This window comes from Piliocolobus tephrosceles, chromosome 8 (genome assembly GCF_002776525.5).
Source record: "Piliocolobus tephrosceles isolate RC106 chromosome 8, ASM277652v3, whole genome shotgun sequence".
NCBI classification, from domain to species: Eukaryota; Metazoa; Chordata; class Mammalia; order Primates; family Cercopithecidae; genus Piliocolobus; species Piliocolobus tephrosceles.
The window spans coordinates 8114479-8132273 of record NC_045441.1 but is presented as its reverse complement, the minus strand read 5'-3'; the positions used below and the strand labels follow the sequence as shown (position 1 = coordinate 8132273).

Genomic DNA, 17795 nt, shown 5'->3' with positions numbered 1-17795 from the left:
TTTCTAAGAACGTCCTAGGTGACACTGATGCTGCTGGTCCCGGGACCATGTTTTGGGATCCACTCCTCCAAAATCACGTTCTGTGCCTTACTCCTCACTTTCTTTTTGCTTCTGTCCATGGGGAAAGGAGTGATTGATCTTGTTTTTGGAACAAGGAAGGAACCAGGAAGGCAGAGCTGAGCCCCACCTAATCTCTCCTTTTAGATCTACTCCCAGGGATGCTGGGTTCTGATCGTTCCTCTCCTGGGAATAGTGGCTGCTCCCCAGGGATTAAGCCTGCATTTGTTCAGTTCTGCAGATATCTTTTTTTTTTTTTTTTTGAGACAGAGTCTTGCTCTGTCACCCAGGCTGGAGTACAGTGGTGTGATGTCAGCTCACCGCAACCTGTGCCTCCTGGGTTCAAGCAATTCTAGTTCCTCAGCTTCCTGAGCAGCTGGGATTACAGGCGTGCGCCACCACGCCTGGCAAATTTTGTATTTTTAGTAGAGTTGGGGTTTCAGGTATCTTTAATTTCGAGGCAAAGTACGAGGATGCCTATGGTGGACGCACATTAAAGCCACATCCTCAATCTAGAATTATGGCATAGTAAAACTGGTATTTGGGCCAGGCATGGTGGCTCATGCTTGTAATCCTAGCACTTTGGGAGGCCAAGGTGGGCGGGATCATGAGGTCAAGAGATTGAGATCATCCTGGCCAACATGGTGAAACCCCGTCTCTACTAAAAATACAAAAATTAGCTGGGCATTGTGATGTGCCGCTGTAGTCCCAGCTACTCGGGACGCTGAGGCAGGAGAATCGCTTGAACCTGGGAGGCAGAGGTTGCAGTGAGCCGAAATCGCACCACTGCACTCCAGCCTGGTGACAGAGCGAGACTCCCTCTCAAATAAATAAATAAATAAATAAAACTGGTATTTTGACTTTTTTTTTCTTTGAGATGGGGCCTCTCTCTGTTGCCCAGGCTGGAATGCAGAGGTATGATCATAGATCATTGTAACCTCAGACTCTTGGGCTCAAGGGATCCTCCTGTCTCAGCCTCCCGAGTAACTGGGACTACAGGTGTGCACCACCATGCCTGGCTAATTTTTTTTACTTTTGTAGAGGCAGAGTTTCACTGTGTTGCCCAGGCTGGTCTCGAACTCCTGGGTTTAAACCATCTTCCCACCTCGGCCTCCGAAAGTACTAGGATTTACAGGCACGAGCCACTGCGCCCAGCCTATTTTAACTTTTATATATTTATCTGCAATATTTTTCGTCCTTGATTAGTTCTGAATTAAGGGGAATAAAGACTACTTTACATTGTTTCCTCAAAATCCCACCTGCACTCGGTGTTCGAGAAATGGCAGCTGTGATGATAATTATAATTTTCTTAGCGTTAGAGACCTGAACTCAACCAGGATTGATGAAATCTCCAGTGAAGAATGATATTGTGGGGGACATGAAAGATGAACACACGTTGCCATAAGCTTGTGGATGTCCCAGTGACTCCCAGTGACTTGGCACTAGGTACCAAGGCTAGTGTCAAGTGGCATCACACTTGGGAATGGCCCTTCTATGCAGATGGGGGAACATCAGGTCGGCCAGCACCTGTGATACAGGGTTTTGCAGCTGAAGAGGGAGGAGAAGAGCTTTGTGCTTCCTGTTGCATGAGACTGGGTGTGACAAAGACTAGAGCTGGGGAATAGGGGGAATATGGCTGGGTCACATAGTACCACTACTAGGAGCAAAGCCAGTGCAGGGAAGGAGCACTCTGAGTGAGGTCGTCCAGAGCAGAGTCCATACCTACCGGCTGTGGCCTAGGACACAGAGGGCCTCACTCCTCAGACAGGGTTTTCGAGGTGCCTGTCTTGGACACCTGGATGATCTCCACGGAGGTGATGCCCTTGCCGGCCACGCGGTGTCTGGTGCGCAGCTTGTTTAGGGCGGTCTCTGCCATGCCCGCTCGCTCCTCAGCATCATCCAGCTCGTGCACTGTCTTCCTGTATCGAGCCAGGGTCTGGTTGGCCTGGTCCTCCTGTGACAAAGGCACGGCAGGAAACGGGGCATAAACATGGCTGGTTCTGGTTAAATGTGCATTTTTTTTTTTTTTTTTTGAGAGACAGTCTCACTCTGTCGCCCAGGCTGGAGTGCAGTGGCACGATCTTGGCTCACTGCAAACTCCACCTCCAGGGTTCAAGCGATTGTCCTGCCTCAGCCTCCCAAGTAGCTGGGATTAAGGTGCCCCCCACCATGCCTGACTAATTTTTGTATTTTTAGTAGAGATGGGTCTCACCATTTTGGCCAGGCTGGTTTTGAACTCCTGACCTCAGGGGATCCACCCACCTCAACCTTCCAAAGTGCTGAGATTACAGGCATGAGCCACCACCATGCCTGGCCCCTTTACAAGTTCTTATCTGTGGTATGTAGTGTCTGGTTCCCCCTCCCACTGGATTCCAAGGAAGAGACGCCATGGACATGAGCCTCGCAGAATCATCTTAGGGCCAATGCTTGCTTCTTTCCCTGTGGTTAATTCCCAGCAAGCCTGGTGACCCGCACTGAGAAACAAGCGTCAGGGAAGGAGGAGCAAGGAGGCACATAGACACCCACTGCCTCCTCGATCTGCCTCTTGTAGATCTTCAGCTTGTTCTGTAGCTTCTCCACCAGCTCCTGCATGCGCTGGTTGGTCTTGTGGTCCTCCTCTGTCTGGAAGATCAGCTCTTTGAGGCGACGCTCGTTCTTACGCAGCGTCTTGACCGTCTCCACGTGCTGTTTCTGTTCCCCGTCAAGCTCTGTCTCTAGTTCCTTGATCTGTGGGAGGAAGAGAGGAATGCGGCTGAGCGAATGCGTGTGTTTTGTTTTTTGTTTTTTTGACAGGGTCCCGCTCTGTTGCCCAGGTTGGAGGGCAGTGGCGTGATCATGGCTTACTGCAGCCTTGACCTCCTGCGCTCAAGCGATCCTCCTGCCTCAGCCTCCTGGAACGCATGGTTTTGAGCTTCAGAGCTCAGTGGCCTCAGACAGGGGCCTTGTGGCTGCAGTATCTACCTCCTACCCAGAGGTGAGGGGATGGACCCTGGACAGGAGAGTCGGGTGGGCTCTGCCTTTTTTTTTTTTTTTTTTTTTGAGACGGGGTCTCGCTCTGTCACCCGGGCTGGAGTGCAGGAGTGCAGTGGCCAGATCTCAGCTCACTGCAAGCTCCGCCTCCCGAGTTTACGCCATTCTCCTGCCTCAGCCTCCCGACTAGCTGGGACTACAGGCGCCCGCCACCTCGCCCGGCTAGTTTTTTTTTTTTTTTTTTGTATTTTTTAGTAGAGATGGGGTTTCACCGTGTTAGCCAGGATGGTCTCGATCTCCTGACCTCGTGATCCGCCCGTCTCGGCCTCCCAAAGTGCTGGGATTACAGGCTTGAGCCACCGCGCCCAGCCGGGCTCCGCCTTTTACAGGCCATGCTGTGGTTGTCAAACACTTTCTCTTTAGCCTCAAATTCCCTCCTCTGGAAAATGGGGGTATCAGGGAGTCAGACAAATGATGGAAACTTCCAGGCCCTTCCTGCTCTGGCATTTCATGGGGTAAAGACTAAGACTTGTTTTCTTTCAGTGAGTAAAAAAAGGCAAGGAGAATATTGGGGACTACTCTGCTCGAGGCTAAGGACATTCTGGGGAGGAAGGTGACAGGGAGGGAAGGAGGAGAGAACTTGAGAGAAATTAGAGCTCTTCTCTCAATTTCCTTTTCTCTTTCTTTCCCTCCCTCCCTTCTTTCTTTCTTTCCTTCTTTTCTCTTTTTTTCTGAGACAGGGTCTGGCTCTGTCACCCAGGCTGAAGTGCAGTAGTGCTGTCATAGCTCACTATAGCCTCAATCTCCTGGGCTCAAGCTGGCCTCCCAACTCAGCCTCCTGAGTAGCTGGGACTACAGGCATGTGCCACTACACCCAGCTAATTTAATTTTTTTTTTTTTTTTTTTTTTTTTTGTAGAGATGGAGGTCTTACTATGTTGCCTCAGCTGGTCTCAAACTCCTGGCCTCAAGCGATCCTCCCGCCTCAGCCTCCTAAAGTATTAGGATTACAGGCGTGAGCCGCTGCACCTGGTCCTTTCAATTTCCTCTTCTTTCCTAGCACTTGCATAACCCGATTCTTCATCAAACCCAGGACATGTTTTTTGACAAAAGACCGGCGTCTCACACACACACCCCCCACCCCACCAGATCCCCATTCCTCCCTTAGCTGAGCCCTGCATCGCCCTCACCCTGGCCTCCAGTTTCATGATTGTGCGCTTCCCGCCTTTCAGAGCCAGCTGCTCGGCCTCCTCCATCTTGGCCTGCAGGTCTTTGATGGTGACCTCGTAGTTCTTCTTGATCTTCTCCAGGTGCGTGCAGTGGTCCTGCTCTTGCCGGAGTTCTTCTGCCATGCGGGCAGCCTGCAAGTGGGGAGAAGAGCAGGAGTTGGAGCTGGGTGCTACCCAGGGTCGTAGCTCCTTTGAGAGATGTGAGAACTTGTCTCCCGGTCTGTAGGAAGCCAACTGGTTGACAGAGGGAGCCCCGCTGACATGCCGCTGGGGTTTGGTGGAAGGGGTGCCCTATGCTCCCCTTTGCCCCCGAGAGGGGAGGGGGAGCCAAGCTCATGCCTTCCATCTCTACAGACTCCCACCAGCCGGGCACACTCAAGCCAAACCCTACTGACTGCCCTCTCCATGAGGGGCACAGCATGGAGGGTGGGAAAAGCACAGCCTCTGGAGTTGGAAGACCCAGGACTGTGTCCAGCCCTGAGTGACCTTCAGCATGTTGCTTATGCCCTCTCAGTCCCTTCCTCCTTACATTCATTCCACAAATGTTCATGAGGGTCTACGGTGGGCCAGGCAGGGGCCTGTGCTCTTGGGAGGTAGCAACAAGTAAGACCAGCAATGTTCCTGAACTCCTGGGATTTCCATCAAGTGAGAGGAGCCTGATGATGAAAATCTGTATTCCTTCATCTTCCAAGTGGGGAGTAAACAGAACCCACCACTCGAGGCTGGTGTGAACACCCGAAGGGATACTGGGCTGAGAGCACTTGGGGGCACATCCTGCCAACACCCTCCTCTGCGTCCCTGGGCTCATCCATCTTCCTTTTACTAGCCCTTCCCTCAAGGCTGTTTGATTTTATTGTTATTGCTATTGTTATTATTTCATGTTTTGAGACAGGGTCTTGTTCTGTCACCCAGGCTGCAGTGCAGTGGTGGGATCATGACTCACAGCAACCTGAAACTCCTGGGTTCAGGTGATTCTCCCTTCTCAGCCTTGTGAGTAGTTGGGACTACAGGCACATGCCACGACACCAGGCTAATTTTTAACATGTTTAGCAGATGCTATATTGCCCAGGCTGGTCTTGAACTCCTGGCATCAAGCAATTCTGCTGCCTTGGCCTCCCAAAGTGCTGGGATTACAAGTGTGAGCCACTATGCCTGGCCCAAGGCTGTTTTAATGCATCCCATTGCCAAAAAGCCTGCCCAGATGAACCCACTTTGATGGCTTCTTTGATGCAAGACCCAGGGCGTTGTGCTATAATCTTTCACATGATCACCTAGAGCTTGTAATTCTTTCTTACTTTCACGTGTGTGGCTTTTTAGAAAAGCCTTGGGCTCCTCCAGAGCAGGGCCACATTCTCCCTGGCAGGGAACCATGCTTGGGTCCACAGTGGCCCACAATGGCAGGAGTGGCCTTCCTGCCCAGGCAGCCTGGTCCTCAGCAGGCACCAAAACCCTGCCTGCCAGCAGCAAGGGGCACACGCACTTACGTCCGTCATGGCCTTCTTGGCCCTCTCGTCGGCCGAGCGGAACTCACTGATGAGCTCCTCATGCTCGTTGGAGATGCGTTGGACATCTGACTCCAGCTTGCGTTTGACCACGAGGAGGCTCTGGTTCTGGAGGAAGAAATGGAGTATCACCATGAGCCAGGAGTCTGCATGGGCCTTCCTGTGTCCAGGAAAGAACACAACCTCTGCCAGACATGCTTGCCAGACCCCAACAGGAAATGGCCCTGGGCCCTTTGCGTGGGGTATGGGTCCCTCTCCTGCATTCTTATTTTATTTTATTTTAGGCAGGATCTTGCTGTGTCACTCAGGCTGGATTGTGCAGTCGTGCAGTCACAGCTCACTGCAGCCTCAACCTCTTAGGCTCAAGCAATCCTCCCACCTCAGCCTTCCAAGTACCTGGAACTAGAGATAAGCACCACCACGCCCAACTAATTTTTCATGTTTTAGAGACAGGGTCTGGCTATGTTGCCTAGGTTGGTCTTGAATTCTCAGCCTCAAGCAGTCCTCCCACCTGTGCCTCCCATAGTGCTGGGATTACAGACGTGAGCTGCTGTGCCTGGCCAAGATTATATATTTTATTTTATTTTTATTTGTGAGTCAGAGTCTCACTCTGTCGCCCAGGCTGGAGTGCAGTGGCATGATCTTGGCTCACTGCAGCCTCGATCTCCAGGGTTCAAGTGATTCTTGTGCCTCAGATTCCCAAGTAGCAGCTGGGATGGTATGCACCACTACGCCTGGCTAATTATTGTATTTTTAGTAGAGATGGGGCTTCATCATGTTGGCCAGGCTGGGATATATATATATATATATATGTACACACACACACATTTAAATAAATATATATATATTTAAATATATATAAATACATTAAAAAATATAGATATATATTTTTTTAGATGGTCACTCTGTCACCCAGGCTGGAATGCAGTGGCATGATCTTGGCTCAGTGCAACTTCTGCCTCCCGGGTTCAAGCAGTTCTCCTGCCTCAGCCTCCTGAGTACTTGGGATTACAGGTGCCCGCCAGCACACCCGGCTAATTTTTGTATTTTTAGTAGAGGCGGGGTTTCATCATGTTGGCCAGGCTGGTCTAGAACTCCTGACCTCAGGTGATCCACCCACCTTGGCCTCCCAAAGTGCTGGGATTACAGGTGTGAGCCACCATGCCCGGCCCAGGCTGGGATATCTTTTATATCCTGGACTTTAAAGTCACAATTTTACAAAAAGCTCTGCAGATGAGTTTTGAGGATTTGCTGAGTGGGGTGCACTGCCTGCCTCTGAGTTTTGATGGGGGCTCACATGGTTTGGGCACCATCCTGGCCTCACCCCAGCACTCCCTAACCCCCAGAGTGTGGGTGCAAGTGGCACTGACCCAGGAGCCCTGTCCTACCTGGATGTTGATCTCGTTGTGCCGTTCGGTGATCTCTACCACTTCCTGCTCCAGCAGCTTGCGGGAACGCTCACTGCCCTCCAGGGCGGAACGCACCTCCTCCAGCTCCGTCTGCAGCAGGCTCAGGCGCCGCTCCTGCAGGTTGTACTGCTCCCGCAGCTCCTCGTGCTGCCTGGCATCCTCATCCATCTGGACCTGCAAGTCCTGGGGGGCACAGGGACCCAGCCTGAACCCATACACTGGGCCATGGTATGACCTTGGGGGTGGCCAGGCCTGAGGACGCCGTGACCTTTATCGACTGGGTTCAGCAGGAAACTGGGCAGGTGGGGAGGTCACAGAAGAAGAGTGAGGAACAGACCTGGGCTTGGGGAGTTTATGGTGTGGTGGAGTCCCAGCAGGGCCAGGACCCAGGAAGTTATCTAACATGAGGTCAACACGAAGTCAAACCTTTCCCGATGATAGAGCACCTGGTGTTCCCAGCACAGCCTTCTCCAGGAGGCCTCCCCAGTGACCTCAGCCAATCATATTCTAATCCTGCCTAGGCTGATTCCCAGCTCTCTTCTGTCCTCTTATTTCTCTCTCTCTTTTTTTTTTTTTTTTGAGATGGAGTCTTGCTCTGTCCCCTAGGTTGGAGTGCAGTGGCATGATCTCGGCTCACTGCAATCTCTGCCTCCCAGGTTCAAGTGATTCTCCTGCCTTACCTTCCCAAGTAGCTGGGATTACAGGTGCCTGCCACCACACCTGGCTAATTTTTTAATTTTTAGTAGAGATGGGTTTTTGCCATGTTGCTCAGGCTGGTCTCAAACTCCTGACCTCAAGCAATCTGCCCACCTCAGCCTCCCAAAGTGCTGGGATTATAGGCGTGAGCCACCATGCCCAGGCTGTCCTCTTATTTCTCCATAGGACTTATCACCAGTTTTAACAATACAGTTTTATTTTTGTTGCTGTCTGCATGGGGATGTTTGTCTGTTTTGTCCACTCTTTGTTTTGTTTTCGAGACAGAGTCTCACTCTGTCACCCAGGCTGGAATGCAGTGGTGTAGTCATAGCTCACAGCAGCCTCCAACTTCTGGGCTCAAGCGATCCTCCCACCTCAGCCTCCTGAGTAGCTGGAACTACAGGCACACACCACCATGCCTGACTCATTTTATTTTTTGTGGAGATGGGGTCTTGCTATGATGCCCAGACTGGTCACAAACTCAAGCCTGGCCTCAGGCAATCCTTTCTCTTCAGCCTCCTGTGTAGCTGGGACTACATGTGAACACCAACTGTGTCCAGCATTGTCTTGTCCACTCTTGGACACCTAAAACAGTACCTGGTTAGGGCACGTCTCCAGTGAGCAAGTGTGGTTCCAGCTCTGTATGCTGTAAAGAACAGCCTCATAATGGAATGATTGTAAAGGGGTCTTCAGCTCTGTTTGTGTTTATTTTTTAAGGCAAGTAGTGGGTATATGAGTTTTGTTGTGTTCTTCATTTCTCTATGTCTGAAATGGTTTATAATAAGTAAAAAATGATTTTACAAATCGAGACAGGACTGGGTGTGGTGGCTCACGCCTGTAATCCCAGCACTTTGGGAGGCTGAGGTGGGCAGATCACCTGAGGTCAGGCGTTGGAGATCAGCCTGGCCAGCATGGTGAAACCCCATCTCTATTAAAAATACAAAAATTAGCTGGGCGTGGTGGTGGTCACCTGTAATCCCAGCTGCTCAGGAGGCTGAGGCAGGAGAATCGCTTGAACCTGGGAGGCGGAGGTTGCAGTGAGCCGAGATCGCGCCACTGCACTCCAGCCTGAGTGACAAGAGCAAAACTCCATCTCAGGAAGGAAGGAAGGAAGGAAGGGAGGGAGGGAATCAAGATGAGCTTAACTTCCTGTTTCCCTCCTTTGGTCCATCTTTCCAGTTGTCCAGAATCAGGACTTTTGGTGGTTGAGGGCCTCTTCTTTATATAGTCCCCAAACCTCCTGCTCCCTGGACTGACAGCCACCCCACATTCTCACTCTTATGCCTTTATGCTGGCTGAAGACATGCATTAAGTTACCCCCCTTTAGGCCTTCAGACTCAACCGATGATGGTGTGGCTTGTACCTCGTTTCTCCTCCTCCCAGATCGCTACCTTGATTTGCTGTTGCAGCCTTTTCAGTGTCTTTACAAGTTCGCTGTTGTTCTTGTTGGCGTGGTCCAGCTGGATTTCCATCTCATTCAGGTCCGTCTCCATCTTCTTCTTGAGCCGAAGTGCCTCTGCCCGGCCCTTGGCCTCCGCCTCCAGGCTGGCCTGCAAGGACTCGATTGCCCGCTGGTGGTTCTTCCTGTAAGTCCAAGCAGAGAAGACCTTGGCATACTGGGCTAGCTGTTCAGTCTGTGCTAGGCCTCCCTAGAGAAGAGGTCTCAGCATCAGCATGAGTCCAGGCACCACGTTGTGAAATTAAACAAACCCTTAAGACAGGGATGAGGGTTTCATGCTTTGGGGAAATAAAAGGAAGGTCATTTTGTTGATTTAGAGTCACTCTGTAGCTCAGGCTGTCATGGAAAAACCATCACATTCTGTGGTGGTGTAGTAGTGTGATGATAGCTCACTGCAGCCTTGAACTCTGGGGCTCGAGTGATTTTCCCATCTCAGCCTCCCCAGTAACTGGGACTACAGGCCATGCCACCACACCCAGCTATTTTTTTTTTTTTTTTTTGTAGAGTGGGGTTTTGCTATGTTGCCCAGGCTGGTCTCAAACTCCTGAGCTCAAGGGATCCTCCCATCTCAGCCTCCCAAACTGCTAGGATTACAGGCGTGAGCCACTGCGCCCAGCCAAAATGAAATAACCTTTATGTTTGAATGGATACCTTTAAGAAAGTGACAAGACAACCCATAGAATGGGAAAAAAATATTTGCAAATCATTACTGATAAGTCTAGTGTTCAGAAATATATAAAGAACTCTTACAACTCAACAATAAAAAGAAGCAATCCAGTTTTTGAAAGGGGCAAAGAACAGACTTTTCTCCGAAGAAGATATACAAACAGCCAGTAAGCACATAATAGATTCTCTGCTTCATTAGCCATCATGGCTAAAATACTACATCTAAAGTGTTCATAGGCCAGGCACGGTGGCTAATGCCTGTAATCCCAGCGCTTTGGGAGGCCAAGGTGGGAGGATCGCTTGAGGTCAGGAGTTCAAGACCAGCCTGGCCAACATGGTGAAACCCTGTCTCTAGTAAAAATACAAAAATTAGCTGGGCACGGTGGCACATGCCTGTGATCCCAGCTACTTGGGAGGCTAAGGCAGGAGAATTGCTTGAACCCAGGAGGTGGAGGTTGCAGTGAGCTTGGATTGCACTACTACACTGTGGCCTAGGCAACAGAGCAAGACTGTGACTCCAAAAAGAAAAAAAACAAAAAACCCCAAAAACAAAGTGTTCATAAAGTAGACACAGTAGTGTGAGGTACAGTCTTTATTTCCATTTCATAGATGAGGAAACAGGTTCAGCGAGGTTCACCTGAATTGCCCAACGTCATGCAACTAGTAGGTGGAAGAGACCCGGGTTTCTGGACTCTGCTCTGTCACACTGCCCACGAGTCAGCCTCCCATCCCACCAGCTCCGTACCTGGTAGCCTCAAATTCCTCTTCTTTCTCATGGATTCTCCGGTCGATGTCAGCTTTAACCTGAGCCAGTTCCAACTGAATTCGAATCACCTTGCTCTCTTCAACCTACCAGGAATATAAACATGAGCCTTTCTGGCCAAGAAGGTGTGCAGTGCCTGGCCAAGGGTCCACAGTCCCCAAGGTGATGATGGTCCCATGGTTACCTCCAGGGAAGACTCAGCTTCTTCCAGGGCCACCTGGAGTTCTTCCTTTTCCATCTCCAATTTTTTCTTCAACTTCTGCAGCTCATGCACACTCCTTCCTCCCTCACCCAGCTGATCAATGAGATCCTTTATCTCCTCTGAGATAGAAATATTCATGTTAATAAGACTCAGCATTCCAGGGTCACGGCAGGTGGCACAATCATTCCTCCATTGGGGTAAGAAGCAGGTCTCCCAAAGTGCCAGGATTGCAGACATGAGCCACCACGCCTGGCCATAATCTTATTTCATTGTCATGACAACCTTTTAAGGAGGGTAGAATTATTTCCTCATTTTATTTTATTTATTTATTTATTTTTGGGACCTAGTGTTGCTCTGTTGCCCAGGCTGGAGTACAGTGGCATGATCTCGGCTCACTGCAACCTCCACATGCCGGATTCAAGCGATTCTCCTGCCTCAGCCTCCCAAGTAGCTGGGACTACAGGCGCCCGCCACCATGCCCAGCTAATTTTTTGTATTTTTAGTAGAGACAGGGTTTTACCATGTTGGTCAGGCTGGTCTCGAACTCCTGACCTCAAGTGATCCTCCCACCTCAGCCTCCCGAAGTGCTGGGATTACAGGCATGAGCCACCATGCCCGGCTATTTCCTCATTTTATAGATGAGGAAAGTGAGGCACAGAAAGATTGAGCAACTCGCCTAAAGTTACACTGCCGAATGCTGAAGTGCTTCTGCAAAGCACTTGGTAGTCAGTCAACAAACACTTATTGAGCACCTCCTATGTGCCAGGTACTCAACTGATGATGTGCTCAGGACGAAGGGGACTCTGGCTGTGTCCCCATCCCTACAGGCCCATCCCGTCCACCTGCCCTCAGACTCACCCTGCAGGGTCTTATTCTCCTTCTTCACGGACTCTAGATGCTCCAGAGACTCCTCGTAGGCAGTCTTGATCTTGAAGCTCTCCGTCATGTACATGCGGCTCTCCTTCTGTGAGCTGTCCAGTTCCACCTGCAGCTCCTCACACTTCTGCTGCCACTCAGCCAGCATCTTGTCAAAGAGCCTCTGCTTCTTGTCCAGGGCAGCGGCTGCCGCATTGGCCTAAGGAAAGTTGGAAATGGCCTCTAGGGGTCCGAACTCCCTGCCTCTGTCCCCTCCTCCCACCCCCCACCAACCTCTCTTCCTTCCTTCCCTCCTTTCTCCAGTAACTCTTGAGACTATGGACTCCTTGGGAATTGGAATATAATTCAACACCTATGGCAGAAGCACAGAACAGAGAGTCTGCAAAGAGCTGCATGTCAGTTCTAAAACTTCCCCCTGAGAGGTGTGTGGCCTGGGGCGTTCCACCTTATTTTCCAGGTTAGAATTCTCTCAGGTGTCAAATGAGGAGTTTGGGCCACAGCGGCCTTCCCAGATTTATGACATTCGGCCTAACTCCCCTTAATATATTTCACTGTAATGTAGTAATATACATTACACATCAACTCAAAACACATCAATTCTTAGACTTTATTTTTCTATAGATTTCATCTTTCTCATAACTCCCTGGCAACTATTTGCTATTGTGCTATATTAGCTTTTGTAAAGTTTTGCTTTGTTTCTTTTGTGGGGTAGCAAAACCTTTTTGAGTTTCAGGACTTTTTTTTTTAAAATTGAGACGGAGTCTCACTCTGTCACCCAGGCTGGAGTGCAGTGGCGTGATCTTGGCTCTCCGCAACCTCTGTCTCCTGGGTTCAAGCAATTCTCCTGCCTCAGCCTCCTGAGTAGTTGGGATTATATAGGCATGTGCCACCACACCCGGCTACTTTTTGTATTTTTAGTAGAGATGGGGTTTCACCATGTTGGCCAGGCTGGTCTCAAACTCCTGACCTCAGCTGATCTGCCTGCCTCAGCCTCTCAAAGTGCTGAGATTTCAGGCGTGAGCTACCGCGCCCAGCTTTTTTTTTGTTTTGTTTCAAGAGATGAGGTCTCACTCTGTCACCCAGGCTGGAGTACAGTGGCATAATCATAGCTAACTGTAGCTTCAGCCTCTTGGACTTAAGCAATCTTCCTACCTCAGCTTCCCAAAGTCCTGGGATGACAAGCGTGAACCACCTTGCCAGAACTTTTTTTCTGAAACCTCTCATATGGATGTGACCTTCTACCTATGTGGCCACTTCATGTGGCCATATTCTTGTACTGGGCTGCATGTGGCCCCTCACAGCCAGCATGAATCATGGTTCCATCTAGACCAAGACCAGGGAGGTGTAGGCCAGTGGAAATCTTATTTAATTCTCATAGACACTGGCAACTCAGTTTGAACCAGGGATGCAAGTAGGAATAGTTAGCCACGCAAAGTATATGGGATATAGTTTGTGTAAGAGAGCGGGGAACAGGGAAGGTGCATCATGTAACTTTCTGTTTTTTTTTTTGGAGCCAGAATCTCGCTCTGTTGCCCAGGCTAAAGGGCAGTGGCACGATCTGGCTCACTGCAATTTCCACCTTCCGGGTTCAAGCAATTCTCCTGCCTCAGCCTCCCAAGTAGCTGGGACTACAGGTGCCTGCTGCCACGTCTGGCTAATTTTTTGTATTTTAGTATAGTCAGGGTTTCACCGTGTTGCCCAGGCTGGTGTCAACTCCTGAGCTCAGGTAACCTGCCTGCCTCGGCCTCCCAAAGTGCTAGGATTACAGGCATGAGCCACCGTGCCCGGCCGCATCATGTAACTTTCAGGGCAAATTTTACCCTGCTTATGGTCCTATTTATTTATTCGAGACAGTGTCTCATTCTGTCTGCCAGGCTGGAGTGCAGCAGTGCAATCATAGGTCACTGCAGCCTTGAACCCCTGGTTCAAATGATCCTCATGCCTTAGCCTACCAAGTAGTTGGGACCATAGGCATGTGCCACCACACCTGGCTAAATTTTTAATTTAAAGATTTCTGGGGGGCTGGGCACAGTGGCTCAGGCCCGTAATCCCAGCACTTTGGGAGGCCGAGGCAGGTGGATCACCTGAGGTCAGGAGTTCAAGACCAGCCTGGTCAACGTGATGAAACCCCACCTCTACTACCAATACAAAAAATTAGCTGGGTGCGTTGACGGGTACCTGTAATCCCAGCTTCTCAGGAGTCTGAGGAATGAGAATTGCTTGAACTCAGAAGGCGGAGGTTGCAGTGAGCCAAGATCGCACCACTGTACTCCAGCCTGGGCAATAAGAGCCAAACTCCATCCCCCCCACCTTTTTTTTTTTTTTTGAGACAGGGTCTCCCTGTATTGTTCGGCTAGTCTTGAACTCCTTGGCTCAAGTGATCCTCCTGCCTTGGCCGCCCAGTGTGTTGGGATTAGAGGCATGGGCCACTGTGCTCTTAGATCTCGGGAGAGTTCATGAGCACGTGCTCAAGCAGCAGCAGTGTCCAGCAAGCTGCTGAAGGCACCCCTGCACTGCACCTTCTTGAACCATGTGTTTCTTCCTGATGACCCCAGACGTGTGACAGCCTCGCCCTCGCCCTGCTGTGGGCTCTCTGCCCCGGTATATAGGCAGCTTTGAGCATTTGACCCTCTGACCTTCTCCAAGTCGATGGTGAGGTCCTCAACTTCTGCCTGGAGTCTCTGTTTGTTTTTCTCGAGGGAGGCGGCCCGGGCCTGGGCGGTTTCAGCTGCTTCTTCTGCCTCCTGAAGCCTGGCGGCCAGCTTCCTCCTGCAAATGAGGGCCAGAGGGGCTGTCAAGGAAACACAGGCGCTCACAGGCACCACCTCCACATTGCCAGGGTCAGAGTGTGGTGGGCATGGTACTAAGCTCTGGTGTCAACACTGGAAACGATGCAGAGTGTTTACAGGACAGCCACAGCTGCCCATTCATTCTCTCATTTATTCATTCAACACTTTCTCTACTCTGTGCCAAGGATTGTTGCAGGTGTTAGGGATGCAGCACTGAATAAAACAGGCTAGGATACCTGCCCTAACAAATGAAATGTTTGTTCTGGAGCTGGGAGGAGGCACGTAATACATGCCCTATAGAATATAAGCACTGCAGTGACAAATAGAGCCAGGAAGAGGACAGGCAGTCCAGATGGGAGGGGGTGATAATGTCAAATACAGACTCAGGGGAGACTCTGAGAAGGGGACACAGGAGCAAAGGTCTAAGCCAGGGGATGGAGGGGCCCTGCGGGTGTCTGGGACACAGACAAGCTTAGGGGTTGAGATTTAGGTTTAGCCCAGGAGTGGGAGCCTTGGGGGAACACCAGGCAGTGCCCAGCAGCCTCTATAGCAAAGGCCTGGAGGACAGAGGTGGAAGTCACAGGAAGGCAAATTTAGGCTCAAGGTAAAAAAGAGCTTAGAGCTTTAGATGAAAATATTGCATCAGCTGGAAGTCACTATGCCTTATTTGCTATCATATTAGCAGAAATTTCAGTGGATGGACAGGACCAGCCAGCAGGCTGGGATCCTGGAAACACTTAGCGCACATGTGCCATTTTCTGTTTAATTTGGCTTTATACAAGAAAAAATTTGACTATTTTTTCAGAGAATCCAGAAAAGTCTATAGAGGAGTTTGTTAAGTTGACCATGTTCTTTGATTTAACTTGTCATGGATCCCCTCTGCTTCCTGACCCAGGGTGGCTCACTCACAGGGCTTCCCTGCGTGCATGGGCCCAGGGGCATCCAGGCCAGCCTCCTGTTACACCAGACAGAGGCCCAGAGTCACTCCCATGTCCCCCGTTATTTCCTCAGGTGTCCACTTCTGTAGTTTTTTGGTTTTTTTTAGAGACAGGATCCCGCTCTGTTATCCAGGCTGAAGTGCAGTGGCTCGATCATTGCTCACTGCAGCCTCCAATTCCCGGGCTCAAGCAATCCTCCCACTTTAGTCTCCCAAGTAGCTGAGACTACAGGCATGTGCCACCATGCCTGGCTAATTTTGTAATTTTTTGTAGAGATGAGGATCTCACCATGTTGCCCGGGCTGGCCTCGAACTTCTGGGCTCAAGCAATCCTCCCACCTTGGCCTCCCAAAGTGCTGGGATTACAGGCCTAAGCCAGCATTTCTGGCCTACAGAGCAGGCCCCTTTGTCCAGACACATTGTCCTCGTCTTAAAGGAGCCTGTGAACGTCCTTCTCCTGGGCTTGGCTCTGGCCTTAGCAGTGACTGACATGGTGGTGAGGCCCCCAGCGCCACCTGCCCAGCCCACCTGGCTCTCCCAGCAGGAAAACCACACTCACTTGGTCTCCTCCAGCTCCTCTGTCCTCTGGATGGCATCGGTCTCGTATTTGGTCCTCCAGGTGGTGACCTCGGTGTTGAGTTTGGATACAAGGCGCTGTAGCTCCGACTTGCCTCCCTGCTCCTCCTCCAGCTGCTCCTTTACTAGGTCCAGGTCGTGTTTGGTGTTGGCCAGGCTCACCATGGCGGTGCTGCGAGACTGTGGGGACCAGCGTGTCAGGGGCCCGTGGGGACTTTCCGCAGCCCACAGGGCCACCACTTAGATACACATAACACTGGAGCAGCAGTGATGGCAGGTGAAAGGGGGAAAAGACACACGATCCCACAATCCAAACCACTGTGTTTTAATTTTCATCCTGTGACTTCTTCTCATTCTATTATTGTCCACAAGGATATGTAATTTCATTTAGTCACATCACATCCTACAGTTTTGTAGTTAGCTTTTTTACTTGCTACAATATCAAATGCTTTTTGTGCTCCTTTGACATCTTCATAATCTGTAACTTTCTTTAGCTGGGACTATAGGTGTACACCACCATACCTGGAAACTTTTTTTTCTGAGACTGAGTTTCACTCTTGTCACCCAGGCTGGAGTGCAATGGTGCGATCTCGGCTCCCTGCAACCTCTGCCTCCGCCTGTCTCAGCCTCCCGAGTAGCTGGGATTACAGACACCACCACAGCCAGCTAATTTTTATATTTTTAATACAGACCGGGTTTTGCCATGTTGGCCAGACTGGTGTCGAACTCCTGACCTCAGCTGATCCACCCACCCTGGCCTCTCAAAGTGCTGGGATTACAGGCATGAGCCACCACGCCCAGCCAACTTTTTTATTTTTTATTTTGGTAGAGACAGGGTTAGCGGGGGTTGGGGGGGGGGGGTCTTGCTGTGTTGTTCAGGCTGGTCTTGAACCCCTGGCCTTAAGCGAACCCCCCACCTAAGCCTCCCAAAGTGCTGGGATTACAGCCATGCGCCACCAAACCCAGCTGTAACCTGTAACTTTGAGGAGGCAGCTGTCTCCACCACAACCCCACCCCCAAACAAACCTTTGACTCTTCATCCAGCTGCCTCTTGTAATCATCCACTTGTGACGTCAGAGATGTCTTTATCCGTAGGATTTGATTGAGTCGGCTCTGGGACTCCTCATATTCCCTGCTCAGTTCACTATTTTCAGCTGGGTGAGAAGGGAATGGAAGAAATATTGGATGAAGAACCGGTTCCCCAGCCAGAGCCTAAGTTCCCCGGGGCATTGCTCCTAAAGTGCCCAATAAATATGGTGACTTGGCCAATGGAGCTGGATTGGGGAGCACGGTGGATCACCACTCTAGCCTCCAAATTAAGTGAGCCCAGGAGAAAGGCAAGTGCTCAAGGGTTGCCAAGATCCAGGTAACGTGCATGGACTTAGGGGCCTCACATAATGAAACCCCCATCTCCTACATGTCAGGAGATGCAGTGGAGGAGTTTGGAGAAACAGTGGGAAGAGACTATTTCCTTTGTGAAACGTATTTGTCACCATTCCAGAACCTACACTCCTGTCAATTGTGGGATGATAACTGGAGCCAGAGGCCAGGAAGAAGTTCATGAGCCCGAGAGAAAAAGCAAGGATTTCCAGTTCTACCCTGTAAGTCACTGAGCTCACTGAGCTTCACTTTTCTTATCCATCAAGTGGGGATATTGATTTTTTTT

At 50.5% G+C, this 17795-nt stretch overlaps 1 protein-coding gene and 1 long non-coding RNA gene across 2 annotated transcripts in view; one reads left to right on the top strand and one right to left on the bottom strand.

Annotated features, from left to right (window-relative positions):
* LOC111526392 overlaps nucleotides 1-17795 on the top strand; it is a 32692-nt gene that overhangs the window by 11022 nt on the left and 3875 nt on the right. The window contains exon 2 of the long non-coding RNA XR_002726350.1: nucleotides 17631-17730. This is a non-coding gene — a long non-coding RNA (uncharacterized LOC111526392). The remainder of the gene's footprint in view (nucleotides 1-17630; nucleotides 17731-17795) is intronic.
* LOC111526391 (myosin-16) overlaps nucleotides 1811-17795 on the bottom strand; it is a 70556-nt gene continuing 54571 nt past the window's right edge. The window contains exons 31-42 of the mRNA XM_023192089.2: nucleotides 17156-17283; nucleotides 16113-16309; nucleotides 14464-14596; nucleotides 11810-12026; nucleotides 10934-11070; nucleotides 10732-10835; nucleotides 9253-9445; nucleotides 7145-7348; nucleotides 5739-5864; nucleotides 4216-4386; nucleotides 2584-2784; nucleotides 1811-2011 (exon numbers count right to left, since the gene is read on the bottom strand). Coding sequence (XP_023047857.1) covers nucleotides 1811-2011; nucleotides 2584-2784; nucleotides 4216-4386; nucleotides 5739-5864; nucleotides 7145-7348; nucleotides 9253-9445; nucleotides 10732-10835; nucleotides 10934-11070; nucleotides 11810-12026; nucleotides 14464-14596; nucleotides 16113-16309; nucleotides 17156-17283 — 2012 coding nt within the window. The remainder of the gene's footprint in view (nucleotides 2012-2583; nucleotides 2785-4215; nucleotides 4387-5738; nucleotides 5865-7144; nucleotides 7349-9252; nucleotides 9446-10731; nucleotides 10836-10933; nucleotides 11071-11809; nucleotides 12027-14463; nucleotides 14597-16112; nucleotides 16310-17155; nucleotides 17284-17795) is intronic.